Source organism: Gobius niger (genome assembly GCF_951799975.1).
Source record: "Gobius niger genome assembly, chromosome: 19".
Taxonomy (NCBI): domain Eukaryota; kingdom Metazoa; phylum Chordata; class Actinopteri; order Gobiiformes; family Gobiidae; genus Gobius; species Gobius niger.
The window spans coordinates 12,356,508-12,373,967 of NC_136870.1; the positions used below are offsets into that span (position 1 = coordinate 12,356,508).

Below are 17,460 nucleotides of genomic sequence, written 5' to 3' on the forward strand. Positions count from 1 at the left end.
GTATTGTTATTTATATTGCAGTACTTTATAGAATATTCTGTTTATTTGCAGATACACATCACGAAATCCAAATGTAAAACCATTACCCAATATCTGGGTGCGCATATAGAGCAGTCATTACGACTGTAATCTGAAGTCAAGATGGCCACCTCCTTGTAAAGAGCCCTTTACGTTAACAGGCAGCCACATAAGAGTCTAAGCAGACTTGTTTTTAGTATTTAATTTGAATTGCCTTGAAGATCAACTCCGAAAATGTAAGTCTCTGAAAACAAACTTTTAACAATACTTATTGGCCTGTCTTGTAGATTTGTGCGACTGTAATTGAAGGGTTATTAGTTATTGATACAATATTATTTACCCTGCAAGAATGTTCTCTTATTTTTCGGCTTTATATTTGACAGTTGGATGCCACATGCAGATGAAGAAGTTTGCCCCATTGCAGAGATGTGTGTCCATGGCCTGCAGATATTCTGGTCATCTGCCCTCACCACACTATGATGTTATTGTGGTGGGAGGAGGCCATGCGGGCACAGAGGCTGCTGCGGCTGCTGCCAGGCTGGGCGCCGAAACACTTCTGGTCACACAGAAGATCTCAACGATTGGTGCGAATTATGAAATACATAGCAGTGTTTGTGTTTTTGCATTTGTGATATTCCAAACTCAGTGTTTTGTCCAACCCGATGATTAGGAGCCCTGTCTTGTAATCCCTCTCTGGGAGGAGTTGGTAAGGGCCATCTTGTGAAGGAGGTTGATGCGTTAGACGGCTTGTGTGGAAGAGCAGGAGACTGGGCTGGGATTCATTTTTCCATCTTGAACCGAAGAAAAGGTCCTGCTGTGTGGGGCCCAAGAGCTCAACTAGACCGACAACGTTACAGGGAATTCATTCAAGTAAAAGCCTCAATCCTATCATGTATATTCAAGCTGCACACATTACTAAGCACTTGACTTGTTCTGATTATCTTTCCAGTCCGAATTGTCAAACATACCCAAACTGACACTTTTAGAGGGAGCTGTGGATGAGCTGCTTGTGACGGAAGAAAACGCACAGAAGCCTGGTCGCCACAGAGTCACTGGCATTAGATTAGGTTCAGATCTTACCTTTTTCTTAAACAATATAATACAATTTGGATGTTGATATCCTAACCTGAAGCGTTTGCTTTTAATTAACAGCGAACCAAATTCAGCCACTTTCTGCCAGCTCTGTGGTTCTCACAACTGGCACTTTTTTATCTGGGTCACTCTTTGTCGGTCGCACCACTTCGCCTGGGGGTCGAATTGGAGATGCCCCATCTTCATCTGGACTATCCCACACACTGAGAGAGACACTGGGGCTGAAGATGGGGAGACTCAGGACAGGCACGCCTCCGAGGATTCTAAAAGATTCTGTGGATTTTTCCCAGGCTAAGCTTCACCCACCTGACAGTCACCCAGCACCATTCAGCTTTCTCAATACTCAAACACACTGCAAAGTAAGAAACCACAAGCACAACCACCTTTCCAAGCAGAGAGATGATGTACAAACAAATTTACCAAACTTTACAGGTTGAAGACCAGTTGCCGTGCTTCCTGACCTACACTACTCCAAGTGTAGAGCAAGTTGTACATGACAGCCTCCATCTAAATTGCCATATACAGGAAGATGCTAAAGGTCCCAGGTACAAACAAGTGCATCAGTAATATACAGTATACTGCTTAAGATGTTCCCAACAACAAACTTTATACCATTGTAGATATTGCCCTTCCATTGAGTCCCGTGTGCTGCGGTTCCCGGGGAGGAGTCACCAGGTGTGGTTGGAACCGGAGGGGTTGACCTCGGACCTGGTCTATCCCCAGGGCTTGTCCATGACCATGCCCCCAGACATGCAGCTTCGCCTCATCAGAGAGATCCCTGCATTGCACCGAGCTGAGATCCACACACCAGGTAAACCACTGCTCTTTACTGACAAGAGTGGTCAAGTTTTGAGTTATTTTCTAACATTGTTGTTGATGTGCTTTGGCAGGGTACGGTGTACAGTATGACTTTGTGTGTCCCACTCAGCTCAGCCCCAGTTTACAGGTGAAAAGCACTCGAGGGCTTTTCCTGGCTGGACAGATCAATGGAACAACAGGCTATGAAGAGGCTGCTGCTCAGGTAGTGGTCTTTTTGTTTTAACTATTTCGAGTTTTAACCATTTACAGACCTCTTTTAACTACTTCTGTTTATTCTGTATCAGTCTCATATTTTTCTTTTCCATTGGTAAACGTTCTACACTGATTCTCATACAATCGGACTTTAAGAATGGAAAATATTGAATTATATGAAATTATAAAAAAGTAAGTTTTGAACATATATGAAAAAGGAAATACTGAAGCTTCACAATGGCATCAATCCTTGTTGTGCTTGTTAGAGGATAGATGAAGACTAGGCATCTGGATGTCTTATACAGGAGAAGTTTATTTATCATCGGTACAGGACCAGGACACATGAACTCGAGACATTGCGCTAGTCCTACCATTCAAGTCTGTCTATGCTTCCACAGAAAAGGGATAAATACCCTCTCGAGCGTCATACTGATATGCAAGCAAAACAATCAGTGGCTGAGAGTGGGCGCCTGAGCACCGGAGTCAAGGCTATGACAGAGATAGTACAACTGTGCAGCTTGACCCAGTATGATAATAGTGATTTAATGTTAATCTCTAACAGTGCTGTTTTTGAACATTCATAAAAGTTTGTGTCTGTAGTTAATTTTTTTAAATCTTTTTTAGTACCAGCGTTCAACATGATAACATAGGAATAGATAAAGAGGGGTTGAGTACTTCCTGAGCACACTGCATTTGTATGTATCCCTAAAGCGTTTATTTCACTGTACAGGGTTTGTGGGCTGGCGTGAATGCTGCGCGCTCTGCCCTTTCTATGCCACCGGTGGCGCTGTCTCGCACAGAGAGTTATATTGGAGTTCTCATTGATGACTTGGTGAGCCGTGGGGTCACCGAGCCATACAGAATGTTTACCAGCCGGGCAGAGTTTCGAACATCATTACGACCAGATAATGCTGACCTTCGTCTCACGCTTAAAGGTACTGACTTAAAGTCTGTGAAGTTATGGTTAACATTTAACAGTAATGTCAATATTTGTATTAGTATTGTTTTACAAGCTAAACAAACTTCTTATTCATTCATATTTATTCACTCTAAAGCTGTTGGTGGTCTTACCCAAGGACACAACAACAATATGCACGAGTCAAAAGCCCAAGTTCAAACCAATGACTTTTGAATCTGTGGATGAATGCTATCTAACCACTGAGCGACTGTCGCCCCTGTATTTGTGGCAGGTTTTGAGGAAGTGGGCTGCGTGTCTGCGCTGCGGTACGAACAGGCCGTGAAGGTGAGAGATCAGCTTCAGGATGGACTTGCAGTTCTGGAGGCACTGTCTCTGTCAGCTTACAAGTGGAGGCAGAAACTACCAAACATCCACATGAGCGAGAATAAGAATCTTGTTATGACGTGAGTAGTGCCTGTTTCAGACGTTTAGTTGATTACATCAGCATCATAATAAGGTACTGTGTTTTTTCAGTGGCATTGCAGTTCTACAGTACAACCAGGTGTCCTTTGAAATGTTGGCTTCAGTTTTTCCACAGCATCTTTTGCCTTACCAAGAATATTCACAAAGGCTCAAGATTGAGTGTAAGTGTGGATTTATTCATTCATTTGATGATAAACTCTGTTACTCTGTTTTAGTTAAAGATGGGGCATGTAGGAAAATGAAAAGCAGCAGACGTGTTCAAAATCAACATCCAATAGTATTTGTTGTGTTGATTTACTGAGTTAAAGAAGTATCTTACATGATAGTTTGTTATGGTCTTTTTTTTCTTTGAGAGGAGTTCTTACAATCAGAAAGTCCATGCTGTGTGTTGCCAGTTCTTATGACTAATTCCAAAAACCATAAGCCAACCAGCCAGTGAGTGTGCTACATGCCCTTCTGTAAACATATTTTCTTCCATGTTGTCTCCAGCTGTTTACAGGCTTCACTGTGACGAACAGAAGAGAGAGATCGAGAGGATTCAGAAGGAGGAGCACATGGCGCTCCCTCAGGACATAGACTACCTCTCTCTGCCGGCATCACTGTCTCAGGAAGTCCGAGAAATACTTGACAGGATCCGACCAACCACTGTGAGTGTCCATGTTAAACCATTGTGGACAGTTTTGTACTTTCCTTTGTTTGAAGTTAATCTGTGGTTATCTTTCAGCTTGGTGCTGCTTCCCGATTGCAAGGCATGACTCCTGCTGCAATAGTTCACCTGCTCAGCTATGTTAAGACTATAGGCCAAAAGGAAAAGAGGAAAAAGAAAAGCTATGTATAAAAAAACACACCATGAGTAAAATAATTACTATAAAATGTTGTATTTATTTGAAAATGTACAAAATAAAATCAGTTTTTTTTTTTTTAAACTATAATCTCAATCTACAGTTTTATATACAACAGTTTCTTGTACTTCAAACATCAATGTCACCTTCACAGCTCCTATTGGACTAAACCTGTCACAAGCAGCAGTGTGGACGTTATTAAGAGCCATGTCACTTTCCGTGAGCTACCGCTGTTTGAAAGAATGTGTCCATCCAACTCATCTAAGCCTCTGCTGAAGAAACCAAATGGGAACTTCCACTGAGGCTGTGCTGCGCCTCGAGGGGGTTCAGGGTTAAGTGTAGTGTCGACAAAAGTCACTTGAGTAGACAGAGCGAGTGGGGTACCAAGAGGACACTGAAAGAGAAAAACACATGCTTAGATATGACCAACAGTGTGATGAATATTGGAGACTTTGTGTGTAGTAGTTGTAACCTTATGTGTGCGGCAGTGGAACACATATTTGACACCCAGGATGTAGTTCTGAGGTAGTTGAAGAAGCCCCTGTCGAGCCGAGAGCAGGCGGACGGAGAGGGTATGTGGGAGCATGCAGCCTGAATCACAAGACTCCTGAAAAACATAAAAGGTAGCAGCTCTCGGGAAATTTATCAAAGATTAAACAGTGAGTAAAATAAGTATTGGACATATTATTAAAAGGTGCCTTTGACATTTCTCATTTTTCACAAACGCCATCTCAATCCACTCGTGCAAAGAAAGTGAACCAATGTCTATACATTATGTGATGCAGGAAATAAGACCTGGAAACATGAAGAAGTGGAGGTACAAAAAGGCAATGAAAGTCACATCGCCAGCTGAACTCTGGTCTGCACTGATGATAGAAGGGTGTCTGAGAAACTTTCATGAGCTGTAGGGACTATATTGTGGAAGCGGAAGGAACATCTGCGTAAAATGAACATGATCAGGTGCACGCTTTCTGATCGTGAAGAGAAAATGGTCAGAGGAGCCAAGGAGCACTTGTGGAAGCTTGGGAAATACCTGGACCCAGCCATTTGTTTCAAATAAACCAATGAGTCACCAAAGCCAATATGCCCATGTGTTTCATAGAACTAAGACTCCATTGTTCATGCAAAATACAACTTAAGTTATTATTAAAGATGGTTCTTTTTGTAAGACAGAGGGTTTGTTTATCTGCTTTACTAGTTTCGATCACTTGATCTTCCTCAGATGCATCACCTGGTGGTGAAGTGACGCAGCTTACATGGATTTGCCAGTCAGGGAGAGCTTGGTGTGCAGGTGTGGAATAAGGTGTACGCTCCATCGTCCCAGTTCATAGATGGTGCACGTTTTCAGATGCCGGTAAAGCAGGTAAACAAGCATCGTGTCTTACTAAAAGAACGAACTTTAAGAGTTTTAACAAAGAAGACAGTATGACCCTTTTCCAAAGACGACTGAAGTTAGTTTGATGAATAACATTTAGACAAGAAATCTTTTGTGAGACCATAGACTTGTACGATTAAGATGATACAAAATTGAGCCATGTCATTTGAAGTTATGAACAAAACACCATGCTTAGTTTGAAAGTGGCCTGGGGCTGTTCCCAAACAGTAAATTTAACTTAAATTCAGCTTCAAAGTCTCTTTTTTTTGTTGCTAGCTTTTGTTTCAATGACTACTAACACTGGCAAGATGACCTGTCTATGGTCATGTGTGAATAGACTGTCCCAAAGTCGTACCTCTGCACCAACGAGACATTCTTCAGTGATGACTCTCGTCCAGGCGGGTTCAGTGCCCAAGTTCATAGCAACCAAGTCTGGAACAGCAATTCCGCGGAGGGCATTGTAAATCTGTGCTCGCAACACCGAACAATTTTTAAACATGGAACTGAAAAGTAAAATAAAACAAAGACATTAAAATCTCATACTGTATTCATCTTTCACAGACACTCACACTTACATAAATGTGCAACCGCTTATTGAGTTGTGCCCAAAGAGGATAGGCTTCTTTGTGCTTGGGTCAGAAGAGCATCCTCCATTTTGTGACATGCCAATAACAGTGAGCTAGAGGGAAATGAAAAAGGATAGGAGAATGAAAACAACATAATTTTGAAGTGAGACTTCTAAGCCGTTGATTTTAGGCATACAGGTTTCACATCGTCATAATAGCGTCCAACAACAGGAGTGCCTGGTTTCAGTCCAACAGCAGGAGCTAGCTCTCTGGATGGTGGGTTTGTGTTTTCAATCAGCTGGAAGAGACATGTGTTTACATTTAGCATATATTGTTACTCAATGTTAAAATAGTTGATGTTCATAATACCTGAAACTGCACTGAATGTGTCTGTAGAAACAACTGTTCTGGATGGGCATTTGCTAAAAGAATATTGACATTTGTGGATAATATTTCCCCCTGTTCTGTGTATTGAATTACGAACTCCACCTGTATGAGAGCAAGGCAAGCAGGAATAAGTTTAATCTTTACTAAATCAAACCTTTTTAGGAAAGCAAAACAAAATGTACCCCTTTCACCACGTTATTACAAGAGTTGTTTTGTTCGCTCGGTGCAGCCCAGTCAGATGATTGCGCAACAGGTATCTGAAGAAGTTACGGAAACTTACTCAAAAGTGGGGAAAAAAACCTGTTGCAATTGCTTACAAGAATTGACATGACACCGGAACATAAATTAGGAATGTTTTTACAATTACCAAAAGGTCGGTCACTGGATCAGTTTCAAGTATGGGACGCTGCAAAACAACAAAAGGCGTTCTTAAGCAGAAGAATGCAAATGAGAAGCAGAAAAACAGTACGTGTGCTGACCTTGATTAAACTCATATCATAAACATAGGACTTGGCGTTGAGAGCCGGGTCTGTGGTGCATGACTGAAGAGTTACTTCACGTGAACAGGATATAGTTGATGACCTCAAAAACTCTGCAATTCAGACAAAACAGTACAAGAAATTATATGCACTCGTGAGATAAGGCAAAGTCTCCTATTGAGTAATGTATTGCTTACTTGCAGGGTTACGGTCAGTGCACAAAGCAGAAGCAACACCAGGGGATGGCTGACGGAGGAGTCCTCGGGCTGATGTCTTTGAGAAGTACGTGAGTATCACATCATCAACCTGCACACATCATCAAACATTTATTATTAACTAGTAACTATTGATAATGATGCTATAAGCACATCGGGATAATAATGTATACCCGATAAAAGTCTCTGGTGAAAGTGGATGTCATTTGTTCTGGTCCTGATGGTGCAAAGTGGTAGGAATCCCCCAAGGCAGGATAGTTGGAGACAGCCTCAGTCATGGAAACTGGCATGTCTGTTGTGAACAGGGACTGCATTAGAGAAATGTGTTTGCATTATTTATTTTTATATCGCTTTCAACTTTACCGGCTGGTTGGATACAAAACAAGGAGTCGGTCACAATGACGCGTGATGAATCCACATTTGCTCGGAACATCAGCCATTTCTCAACACAAACTCCAGATCTGTAAAAGTTATAAAACACCCAAAAGGCAAATTAAATGTAAACCTGTTGACACACGCACAAAAAAGAGGAACAAGTTGAAGTCTTACATGGCTTTCTGATGACAACCAGTAAAGACGGTGCTTAAGTTGGCAAGACCGCAATCTTCTGTATCACAGCAGCAGCCAATGTCACAGAAGTCAGGGGTTAAGTCACACAGACAACCTAAAGGATGTATTACAAAATATAAACCAAGAAGGGATAGGCGTGCAAATATTTAAAACAAATGTACCTTGCGTGATCAAAGGTTGCACAGTTGTAGCGTCGGTGCCTGTGGATACGGTGGTGGTGCGCAGAGAAGGATCATCCACAGTGCCGTTTTCAGGTGCGCTGGAGGAGGTGAAGTCCTCCGTTGTTACATTGAGGTCGGGAGGCGCAGTCTGGGAGCTAATGTTAATGTTAAAAGATTCTGTGGTTGTTTGTTGTGCAACAGCGGCACCCGAGCGCGCAAATTCTTCAATCGTTTGCACATAAAACACAATGAACATACAAAGCACACGGCTTGAAAAGGAGTACTCCATGATATCGGCGGAGCATTGAGGAAAAGTTATGTCTACAGCTTAAGCACCAAGACGTAAACGTTATTTAGATTGTGTACAGACTGTTTTGTAAATCTTATCAAAGCTTCTTAAGCGGGAAACCCCTAAAAGCATATAGTAACATGCTAAAAACATGGCTAATAGAAGCGTATTTTCGTTGCTAAGGAAGTGGTCACATTAACTTCCGCTGACGCCAAGCGAGATCAACTACCGTAAATCCTGTCCAATGACGCACATGGATCTGAGAGGACGGAAAAGACCCTTTTAAATTTTAAGTTTATAATAATAAGTTTTTAATAATAAATACGTTTTATAAGAGTTCTATGGTAACGCAGCATAATAATAATAATAATAATAATAATAATAATAATAATAATAATAATAATAATAATAATAATAATAATAACAACTTCAACTATAATAATCATTATCATAAAGTGTATGTTAATTAAACATTTACAATTATATGTATTACACATTTTAATGTAATCTATGAGACTCTGAATAACAACAAGCGATAAAACGGAAGGAGAGGAAAAAAGGAAACCTCATATAGCCATCAAAAGGGCACAAAATGTGTAGAAAAAAAATACATAACAAAATCCACCCATCCATTTCCTTTGTCTTATCTGGGCAGAGGCAGCTCCCAGGGGTCCTCCATCTCAGACACTTCCTCAAGCTCTTCGAAGGGGATTCAAGTCATTCCCAGAGACATGGTCCCTCCAGTGTGGTCCAGGTTGTGCTATTGTAGTGGGAGGAATTTGTGTGTATGTGTGTGTGTGTGTGGGTGTGTGTGTGTGTGCGTGCGTGCGTGCGTTTGTAAATGCACTTTGATCCCAATTAAATGTGTAAAATAATTTACCATTGATTTCAACTGTGATACAAAAAGTGTTTGTGCTACAACCGCTGAATTTGTACCTGATTTAGTTCCTGTTTATTGCCTTTAACTGGGCCCCGTGTGGTGATATTTCTTTAACTACATCTGGGTTAGTCTGCAGTGCTTTCCTGGAAAGAATAATTGACTAATGAATTTTTCCCCCATCAATTTCCGTGCTAACATGAGCAGGAATGTGAGTGAAGTAAATGTAAGCTATAAAAAACAAACAGACAAAGCCAACTTTCATTTGAGTAATTTAATAAAACAGACTTTGGTCAAAGGAGCACAACACAGACATATGAAAAGTTCTGCCTACACTACACTATCTTCACAATGGTCTCAGCTGCTCTTATAACTTTTCTGAAGAAGATTGGATGAAGTGGCCCTATGATATATATATTTTTTTTAACCTTTATTTAACCCGGAAAGTCCCATTGGGATTAAAATCTGTGTTTTTCCTTTGCTACACAAACACAGAACTCATTATCTAAATCTGATCCTTATACCACAAAAGAAAGAACAAAGGTACCACCATAAAACTTGCATAAAGTACCTCACTCAAACCAGGTCATAAACATTAAGCTGCAGGTACCTAAGTAAATTTCCCATCATCTGTGCACCACCATTTCATCACACGTTCAAATGTAAGGATGCTGTACTGTTTATACTGGCAATTTAAGCTGAATGAAAACATTGTCTCAAGTTCTGGCTGTAAATTTAGTGCTGCAATCTTGGAATATGTCTTCTGGCCATAGCATTTCATTCTTTGGAGAAAACACAGATTCACCCTTGAATGTACTTTTCAGATTAACAAAGATTACATTCTTAGAATAGGTTTGGTTGACCTTTCACACTTTTCGTAAGAGAGGTGATATATGGTCATATATAGCATACCTCAATAGACAATCCCAGAAAAGGTTAGATGTAACCTTTTTTACAGTGGATACTCCCTGGATGAATGAGAGCCTTCACAAACTCAATAGATAACATACTTTTTTGTTTATCCTGATCTAAACTCCATTGTTACTGGTTTCAAATCATCAAAGGAATCATAGGATCTGTGTGAGAAAAAGAGAAATTTACAGGTAAGTGGGAAAGTTACATAAGGGCATTCATGCTACTCTCTACTTCCACTGATAAGACCTTAGTTAAACACAAGAGAGAGAGAGAGAGAGAGAGGGAGGGGGGGAGGGAGGTAAAGTCAACTCAATGGCTTCTTGAGCGTCCATCAGGGTGCATGTCCTGACGGACCTAGAGTGTATAGTTTTGGAGGGAGGAGTGACTGAGACATACATTCCCTGGCAGTGGTTCTGGCAAAGCAGGAGGAGGAGACTTCCTTCACAAACACAGCAGTCCATGTCTAGCACAGGAACACAGGACAGTCAGCCTGCGGAGGGATCAGTTTGCTCACTTTAAATAATTCTTGGTTGTTGATTTTTTTTCCCCCCTAGATTTGCCCAGTCGTGTCAGAGGAACAGGAGATGGACTACCACACAGCCATCCAACAAGCAGAGAAGCTGCTTTTTCGCTTCCCTTTGGTCACTGTGAGGGGCACTCCACTCATGTGTCACATTGCAGATAACTTTGAAAAAGTCTGGGCTTTTAATCCACACCCTTCAGACCTCCTCATCGCCACATATCCAAAAGCAGGTAACTTGTCTTTTAACTGGAATACTGTCAACTTATGATATCTTTAACATGCTGAACAATAACTTGGGATGTAAGAATAAAGACTTAAATACACTAAACCAATATTTCAGATGTCACACTGTTGCAGCCATACAGGGTGTTGTCTTATATTTCTGTGTGAGTCGGTGCGTGAGAGACTCTTTGGCACCATGGTAGTTATGGCACTCACACCTGTACCGTACGCTGACTTGGACTATGACAGCAGGGTGAGCTTGAAACTTCAAGGAGGACTTTGCATTAGCCGTGGCAATAATCCTGCTTATTTAAGTATTTGTTTTGGTTATAGTTGTGATTTGCAGTACAGCATAGTTCTGTTTTGAGGAGTTATCAATGTCAAACCTGTCAAACCTGAAAATGAAATCCAATATTTTCCACTACACTTGGCTGCGCATCTTTGCGTGTGACAACAGTACTGGTAAAAATACGTCAATGTAATAATTTTATACTGTTGCCATATCTTTAAATGGAGCACACTCGTATCAATTATTTTATCTATTGATTGTACAAGTTTCTTTTTAAACACTCGGATTATTCAAGTTGCTTATAGGCCTTTATGTAATTTGATTTATGTCTGATCTTTCTCTCCCAATCAGGAAGATACAGCAAAAGGATTAAAAACAGAATGGAAAAGATCAGCACTTTTTCACAAATGGTTCACAAAGGTTATCAGATCGGATTATTGGGTTACTCTATTTGTCAGATCTAATTTCTCTGGCCATGAAACTGTAGACGTTTTCATTGTACTGGACGAGTTTACTCACTTTTTGCTCAACAGTTTGGCCATCATTGTTTTCGTGAAGCTTCAAAAATGGGGGGCACTGGGTTGTTTGTAAATCAAGAACAACTGTTTTTTTTAGGATTTATTTATTTATATATATTTATTTTATTTGTTTATTTTTTAGGAACGACATGGACCCAGGAAATAGTGGACCTGCTTCTACACAATGGAGATTCTGAAGCGTGTAAACGAGCCCCCACACCGGTTCGCAGCCCATTTCTGGAGATTTTCTCTCCCAAACCCATCCCTTCAGGCAAGTGCGCTGCAAAATGAAGATAAACAAATGTTCACATTTTTTACGCTTTCCTCCATAAGGCAATTTAGGATTCTTTAGATCTGTAGAGTGCAGTCACACTTGTCCAAATATTTTCGGGGGCCAGGGGATACAGGACGTGGGGCCTGACTTTGCCTACCCCATGGCATGCATCTTATCGCCTGCAACTGCTGAACCCGTGATTTCAGTACAATTTGCTCAGTTCAGCAGGTCATGACTTTAACACTAACCTGAAAGTGGAAGATTTCGATGAGTTACCCATTTACACTCACTAACCACTTGCAAACCTTTCAACACTGAAGGTGTCATTTCTGCAGTTATATTTGAGTGTATTCTACTCAAAGCCCTATCTTATCTGAATGAATGAAAGCCTATTTAGGACACGGTTAGAAAAGAAAAAAGAAAACCAGTCTTTTATTTTGTAGGACCTTGACGCACCTTGTTTTTGTTATGTATGGGATCTACATTTTTGATCCGAACCTAAGGCTGTCCCAAATAATGATTTTACAATGATTTTATATTTTCAACTGCATTTTATACTTTTAACTGCAAACTAATTACCATAAATTTCGGCCTATTAAGCGCACCATACTATAAGCCGCGACAGCTAAATTTGTGGCCTTGTACACATACAAGCCGCACTCGAATATAAGCCGCAAGTTTTCATAGTGTCGTGCATCCACTCAGAGCGGCCCATGGCCCTCCCTCTCCCTCTGTGCAGACCGCTGCAGGAGAAGTCGCTCACAGACGCACATGCCGTGGGAAATAGGAGATATTAACTGGATCACAAGCAGCAAAACGATGTTTATCTTGTGAAAATCTGCTGCATATTTACGTCAAAAACCCGATGTAAAGCTGATAGAATGAATCATGGCTGAACAATGAAGGCGTACACTGCGGCAATGACTGGCGGTGGCCACCCCAACTCGACCTGCGATCAAAGGAGAATTTTATGAGCCGACGCGATCAGGGGCGTCACTAGACCTATTGTTGTACTGGGGCACAGACAGGTAATGCGAGTAAAACATTTGTAGTACTTTATCATAAAAAGCATACAACTATCATATCAGATTATGTTGTTCTGGAGCTTTCATTAACCACCCGAAATGAACAGATGCATTTGGCCTACTTTACTCCAGACCTCAAACCACTACTGGTAAAAGCAACAAAGGAAGCGCAATGAATCTTTATGAAATATTTATTTCAGCAACCATATGAAAATTGAAAATTTGCAACAGTGAAATAAAAAATAAAGCACCCCTACATCTCAACTCTGGGTTTTAGTTTGTTTCTATTTTGGCAAAGTGGCCCATCCTATTTCACATACACAAAAGTATATAAATATACACAAAACATTTGGATTTGTAATGCATGTCACCTGCTAACCCTGTAAATGTAAAACTCAGCAAACAGGCTTTCAACTGCAAATTATTTTTTATATTATTTTATCTTTCTCTACCCATCACACCTGTCATCAAAAAAGAAGCTTCAAAATCAAGAACATTTAAGGGAAGACACGACCGGCCAAAATTCAATGTTTTCAATGTTCTCCTCTCTTCCCTCTCTTCTCCTCTCTTCCCTCTCTTCTCCTCTCCTCCTCTCCTTTCTTCCCTCTCCTCTTCTCCTCTCTTCCCTCTCCTCCTCTCCTCTCTTCCCTCTCCTCTTCTCCTCTCTTCCCTCTCCTCCTCTCCTCTCTTCCCTCTCCTCCTCTCCTCTCTTCCCTCTCCTCCTCTCCTCTCTTCCCTCTCCTCTCCTCTCCTCTCTTCCCTCTCCTCTCTTCCCTCTCCTCTTCTCTCCTCTTCTCTCCTCTCTTCCCTCTCCTCTCTTCCCTCTCCTCCTCTCCTCTCTTCCCTCTCCTCTTCTCCTCTCTTCCCTCTCCTCTTCTCCCCTCTTCCCTCTCCTCCTCTCCTCTCTTCCCTCTCCTCTCCTCATCTCTCCTCTCTTCCCTCTCCTCTTCTCCTCTCTTCCCTCTCCTCCTCTCCTCTCTTCCCTCTCCTCTTCTCCCCTCTTCCCTCTCCTCTTCTCTCCTCTCTTCCCTCTCCTCTCCTCTCTTCCCTCTCCTCTCCTCTCTTCCCTCTCCTCTCTTCCCTCTCCTCTTCTCTCCTCTCTTCCCTCTTCTCTCCTCTCTTCCCTCTCCTCTTCTCCTCTCTTCCCTCTCCTCCTCTCCTCTCTTCCCTCTCCTCTCCTCTTCTCTCCTCTCTTCCCTCTCCTCTCCTCTTCTCTCCTCTCTTCCCTCTCCTCCTCTCCTCTCTTCCCTCTCCTCCTCTCCTCTCTTCCCTCTCCTCTTCTCTCCTCTCTTCCCTCTCCTCTCCTCTCTTCCCTCTCCTCTCCTCTCTTCCCTCTCCTCTCTTCCCTCTCCTCTTCTCTCCTCTCTTCCCTCTTCTCTCCTCTCTTCCCTCTCCTCCTCTCCTCTCTTCCCTCTCCTCTTCTCTCTTCCCTCTCCTCTCCTCTTCTCTCCTCTCTTCCCTCTCCTCTCCTCTCTTCCCTCTCCTCCTCCCCTCTCTTCCCTCTCCTCTTCTCTCCTCTCTTCCCTCTCCTCTCCTCTCTTCCCTCTCCTCGCCTCTTCTCTCCTCTCTTCCCTCTCCTCCTCTCCTCTCTTCCCTCTCCTCTCCTCTTCTCTCCTCTCTTCCCTCTCCTCTCCTCTCTTCCCTCCTCTCCTCTCCTCTCCTCTCTTCCCTCTCCTCTTCTCTCCTCTCTTCCCTCTCCTCTTCTCTCCTCTCTTCCCTCTCCTCTTCTCTCCTCTCTTCCCTCTCCTCTTCTCCTCTCTTCCCTCTCCTCTCCTCTCTTCTCGCTTTGGTATTAACCCTTAATCACACCCAAGTGCATTTTTGTACTTTTATTTTTTTTCTTCTCATTTTTTAAGCCTACAGAGTGAATTTTTTTCCAGGGGGTGTATTTTTGGATGATCTAAAATATTTTTATGTCATTATAATTTTTACTCCATTGTAAACTCTGCTTACTCTTTTTAGGTTGCCTTATGAGATCTGGCAGGGGGACTACCGATGAAAACTTGCCTTTTGGCTAATTCGGGTACATTTACATTGTCTTAATGTTCATTAATGTACATTGTCCCACTTAAAACAAAAACAAACAAAGCAAAAAACACCCCACTCATAACAAAAATACATTAACGTCCCTTCGAGAGGCTATAAAAAACTGAAGGATTGATATTTTTCAAAACTTTCTATTTCTCCTCTTTTCATGCATATAAAACTATTATAACTTCTATAAATTTTTAACTCTTTAATTGCCAGCTTTCTGACCCAAAGTCACTATAGTGCATGTTCAAAAAACATAAAAAATGAAATATCTTTCCAATGCAAAATTGAAATTTTCTGTTCTGGCTGATGTGGCCTGAAACTTGTTCATGTAGCGGTGATTTTAGTAAAAAGCTCACGTTAACGTCCCTTCGACACAAAAATGTGCTTGAAACTAGGTAAAAATGACCTGATGGTGAAAAAAATGTGTCAGGGTGTTAGTTTAAAGCCTAAAGTTTTAGAAAATATGCAGGAGTTTGAAATTAGGGTCAGATAAGGTACAGTTCCGTACACAGGGCCATCAGAAAGCTGAACTCCTTTTATTAAAGGTGTGATTAAGGGTTAAACTCCTGCAGTGTTAGTGGGTGTAACTTGTTTTCTTACCATCAATTCCATCATCGGACTCCACAGACTCCCCAGGGTCACTTCTCCTTCCTAGAGTGACTCTAGTGCCTGTTGGCCCCTATATATTGGCCGCAGGGTCAAAGCATGGGAACAAAGTAGAGGTATAGGTTTGAGTTGAAGTTACAGTCTCCTTTGTTTTACATTTGTTTAGGTCTTGACCTTCTGGAGAAAATGGACCCTCCCAGAATGATTAAGACACACCTCCCCTTTCACTTGGTGCCTCTTGGTTTCTGGCAGAACAAGTGCAAAGTGAGCTTTCATTTCTTGCTTAACCTCAGTTTACTGCTGGCATAATGTTACAGCAGAGCTTGTCTTGCATTATTCTACTCGTGTGTCATTGTTATAGCTCTTGTTTATGCCTCTTGCATGCAGACAATCTATGTGGCACGCAATGCCAAAGACAATCTGGTGAGCTACTTCCACTTTGACCGCATGAACCAAACCCAGCCGGAGCCGGGGCCTTGGGAAAGCTACGTCAACAAGTTCATGCAAGGACAAGGTAAGAGGATTATCATTCTTGAGGGTCATTTTACATATCAATCAGAGTTCACACCAGGGAATATAGACAATCTCTTGCATTAATTGTGTGTTTACTGTAGATGTATATATTGATGGGCCTGAGGAGATTAGAAGTGATATAAGGATTAAAATGATCCATTTATAGATTAACTATTTATTTTACTCATAATAAGAGGACATGCGTATGGAAATTGAGAGCATATTTAGTCATTTAATATCTTTTTTGAGCTCTCTCTCTCTGATACTTATAATTTGCTCCTTCATTTGTAAAAGGGAAATGTGTAGAGGTGAAATTAATTCACAGGGCTTGATGTTATGCATATGTTTTTTAAATAAAAGTATATTCTAACTATTGTCTGAACAGTGGGATGGGGCTCCTGGTATGATCATGTGAAAGGCTACTGGGTGGAGAAAGAGGAAAAGAACATCTTGTATTTGTTTTACGAGGATATGAAGGAGGTGAGGCTGTAAAACAGAAGTGTTTGAAGTTAAATATTTTTTATAAATGCATGTATTTATTTTGTCTGAGTCCAGAACCCCAGACGTGAAGTGGAGCGCATCATGAAGTACCTGGACCTGTCCGTCTCGGATGATGTCATCAGTCGCATTGTGGAGCTGACATCATTTAAAAGCATGAAAGAAAACCCTATGTCCAATTACTCGTGTATCCCGGCTGCTGTGTTTAACCACGCTATCTCCCCATTCATGAGAAAAGGTCTGTTGAAGTTTAACATAAATCAATGTTTATGGGTTAAATAGGTTAAACCAAAGTGTGTCATTGTAACAAGGGTTCTTCTGCACAGGTGAAGTTGGTGACTGGAGAAACTGTTTTAGTCCCGAGCAATCCAAGATTTTTGATGAAGATTACGAAGAGAAAATGAAGGATGTGGACATACCCTTCAGGGATCACATTTAACATAATATCAAACTTGGAAAATCATTCAACTTGTTTGACCTTTTTTTAAACAATGACTCATTGAAAATTATCACCTATTTTTGTCTCTCTCTCTCTTTTTTTTTTTTTTTTTAACAAAATGAAATCACTGAGTTTGTAATCAATTTATTGCAGTAGATCACGTAAACAATATATAAGACCAAAAGTGTTGTGACTGAATGTCCGTTTGTGTCTTGAGAGAAAAGAGTCCACTGACTGCATAGAGCCTACAGGGGGCGCTGGCAGCTGCAAGCACGTGCCTTACTGCCCATATGAAGTCAATCTGCAGCTCTACACCATACAGTGCCCAGCCAAAGCAAGAG

The 17,460-nt window shown here is 41.4% G+C and overlaps 3 protein-coding genes across 3 annotated transcripts; 2 read left to right on the forward strand and 1 right to left on the reverse strand.

The window, feature by feature from the left end:
• Positions 1-94: 94 nt before the first annotated feature.
• Positions 95-4,394, forward strand: mto1 (mitochondrial tRNA translation optimization 1). Its single transcript, XM_079578096.1, has 13 exons — positions 95-254; positions 402-602; positions 689-888; positions 968-1,085; positions 1,171-1,469; positions 1,543-1,655; positions 1,731-1,921; positions 2,001-2,131; positions 2,852-3,056; positions 3,312-3,483; positions 3,554-3,663; positions 3,992-4,149; positions 4,227-4,394. Exons 2-13 carry the CDS (start codon positions 413-415, stop codon positions 4,338-4,340), a joined length of 2,001 nt encoding a protein of 666 aa, XP_079434222.1. The 5' UTR covers positions 95-254; positions 402-412; the 3' UTR covers positions 4,341-4,394.
• A 3-nt stretch (positions 4,395-4,397) lies between these two features.
• LOC306979235 (tectonic-3-like) lies at positions 4,398-8,446 on the reverse strand. The gene is made up of 14 exons (XM_079578097.1): positions 8,098-8,446; positions 7,916-8,030; positions 7,730-7,827; positions 7,540-7,658; positions 7,349-7,457; positions 7,152-7,264; positions 7,040-7,078; positions 6,855-6,929; positions 6,655-6,774; positions 6,482-6,583; positions 6,295-6,398; positions 6,075-6,222; positions 4,817-4,951; positions 4,398-4,738 (listed from the first exon to the last, which is right to left on the reverse strand). Exons 1-14 carry the CDS (start codon positions 8,384-8,386, stop codon positions 4,502-4,504), a joined length of 1,803 nt encoding a protein of 600 aa, XP_079434223.1. The 5' UTR covers positions 8,387-8,446; the 3' UTR covers positions 4,398-4,501.
• Positions 8,447-10,645: 2,199 nt separating this feature from the next.
• On the forward strand, positions 10,646-17,157 carry sult1st6 (sulfotransferase family 1, cytosolic sulfotransferase 6). Its single transcript, XM_079578119.1, has 7 exons — positions 10,646-10,931; positions 11,873-12,001; positions 15,836-15,933; positions 16,057-16,183; positions 16,568-16,662; positions 16,738-16,918; positions 17,007-17,157. Exons 1-7 carry the CDS (start codon positions 10,763-10,765, stop codon positions 17,117-17,119), a joined length of 912 nt encoding a protein of 303 aa, XP_079434245.1. The 5' UTR covers positions 10,646-10,762; the 3' UTR covers positions 17,120-17,157.
• Positions 17,158-17,460: the final 303 nt, after the last annotated feature.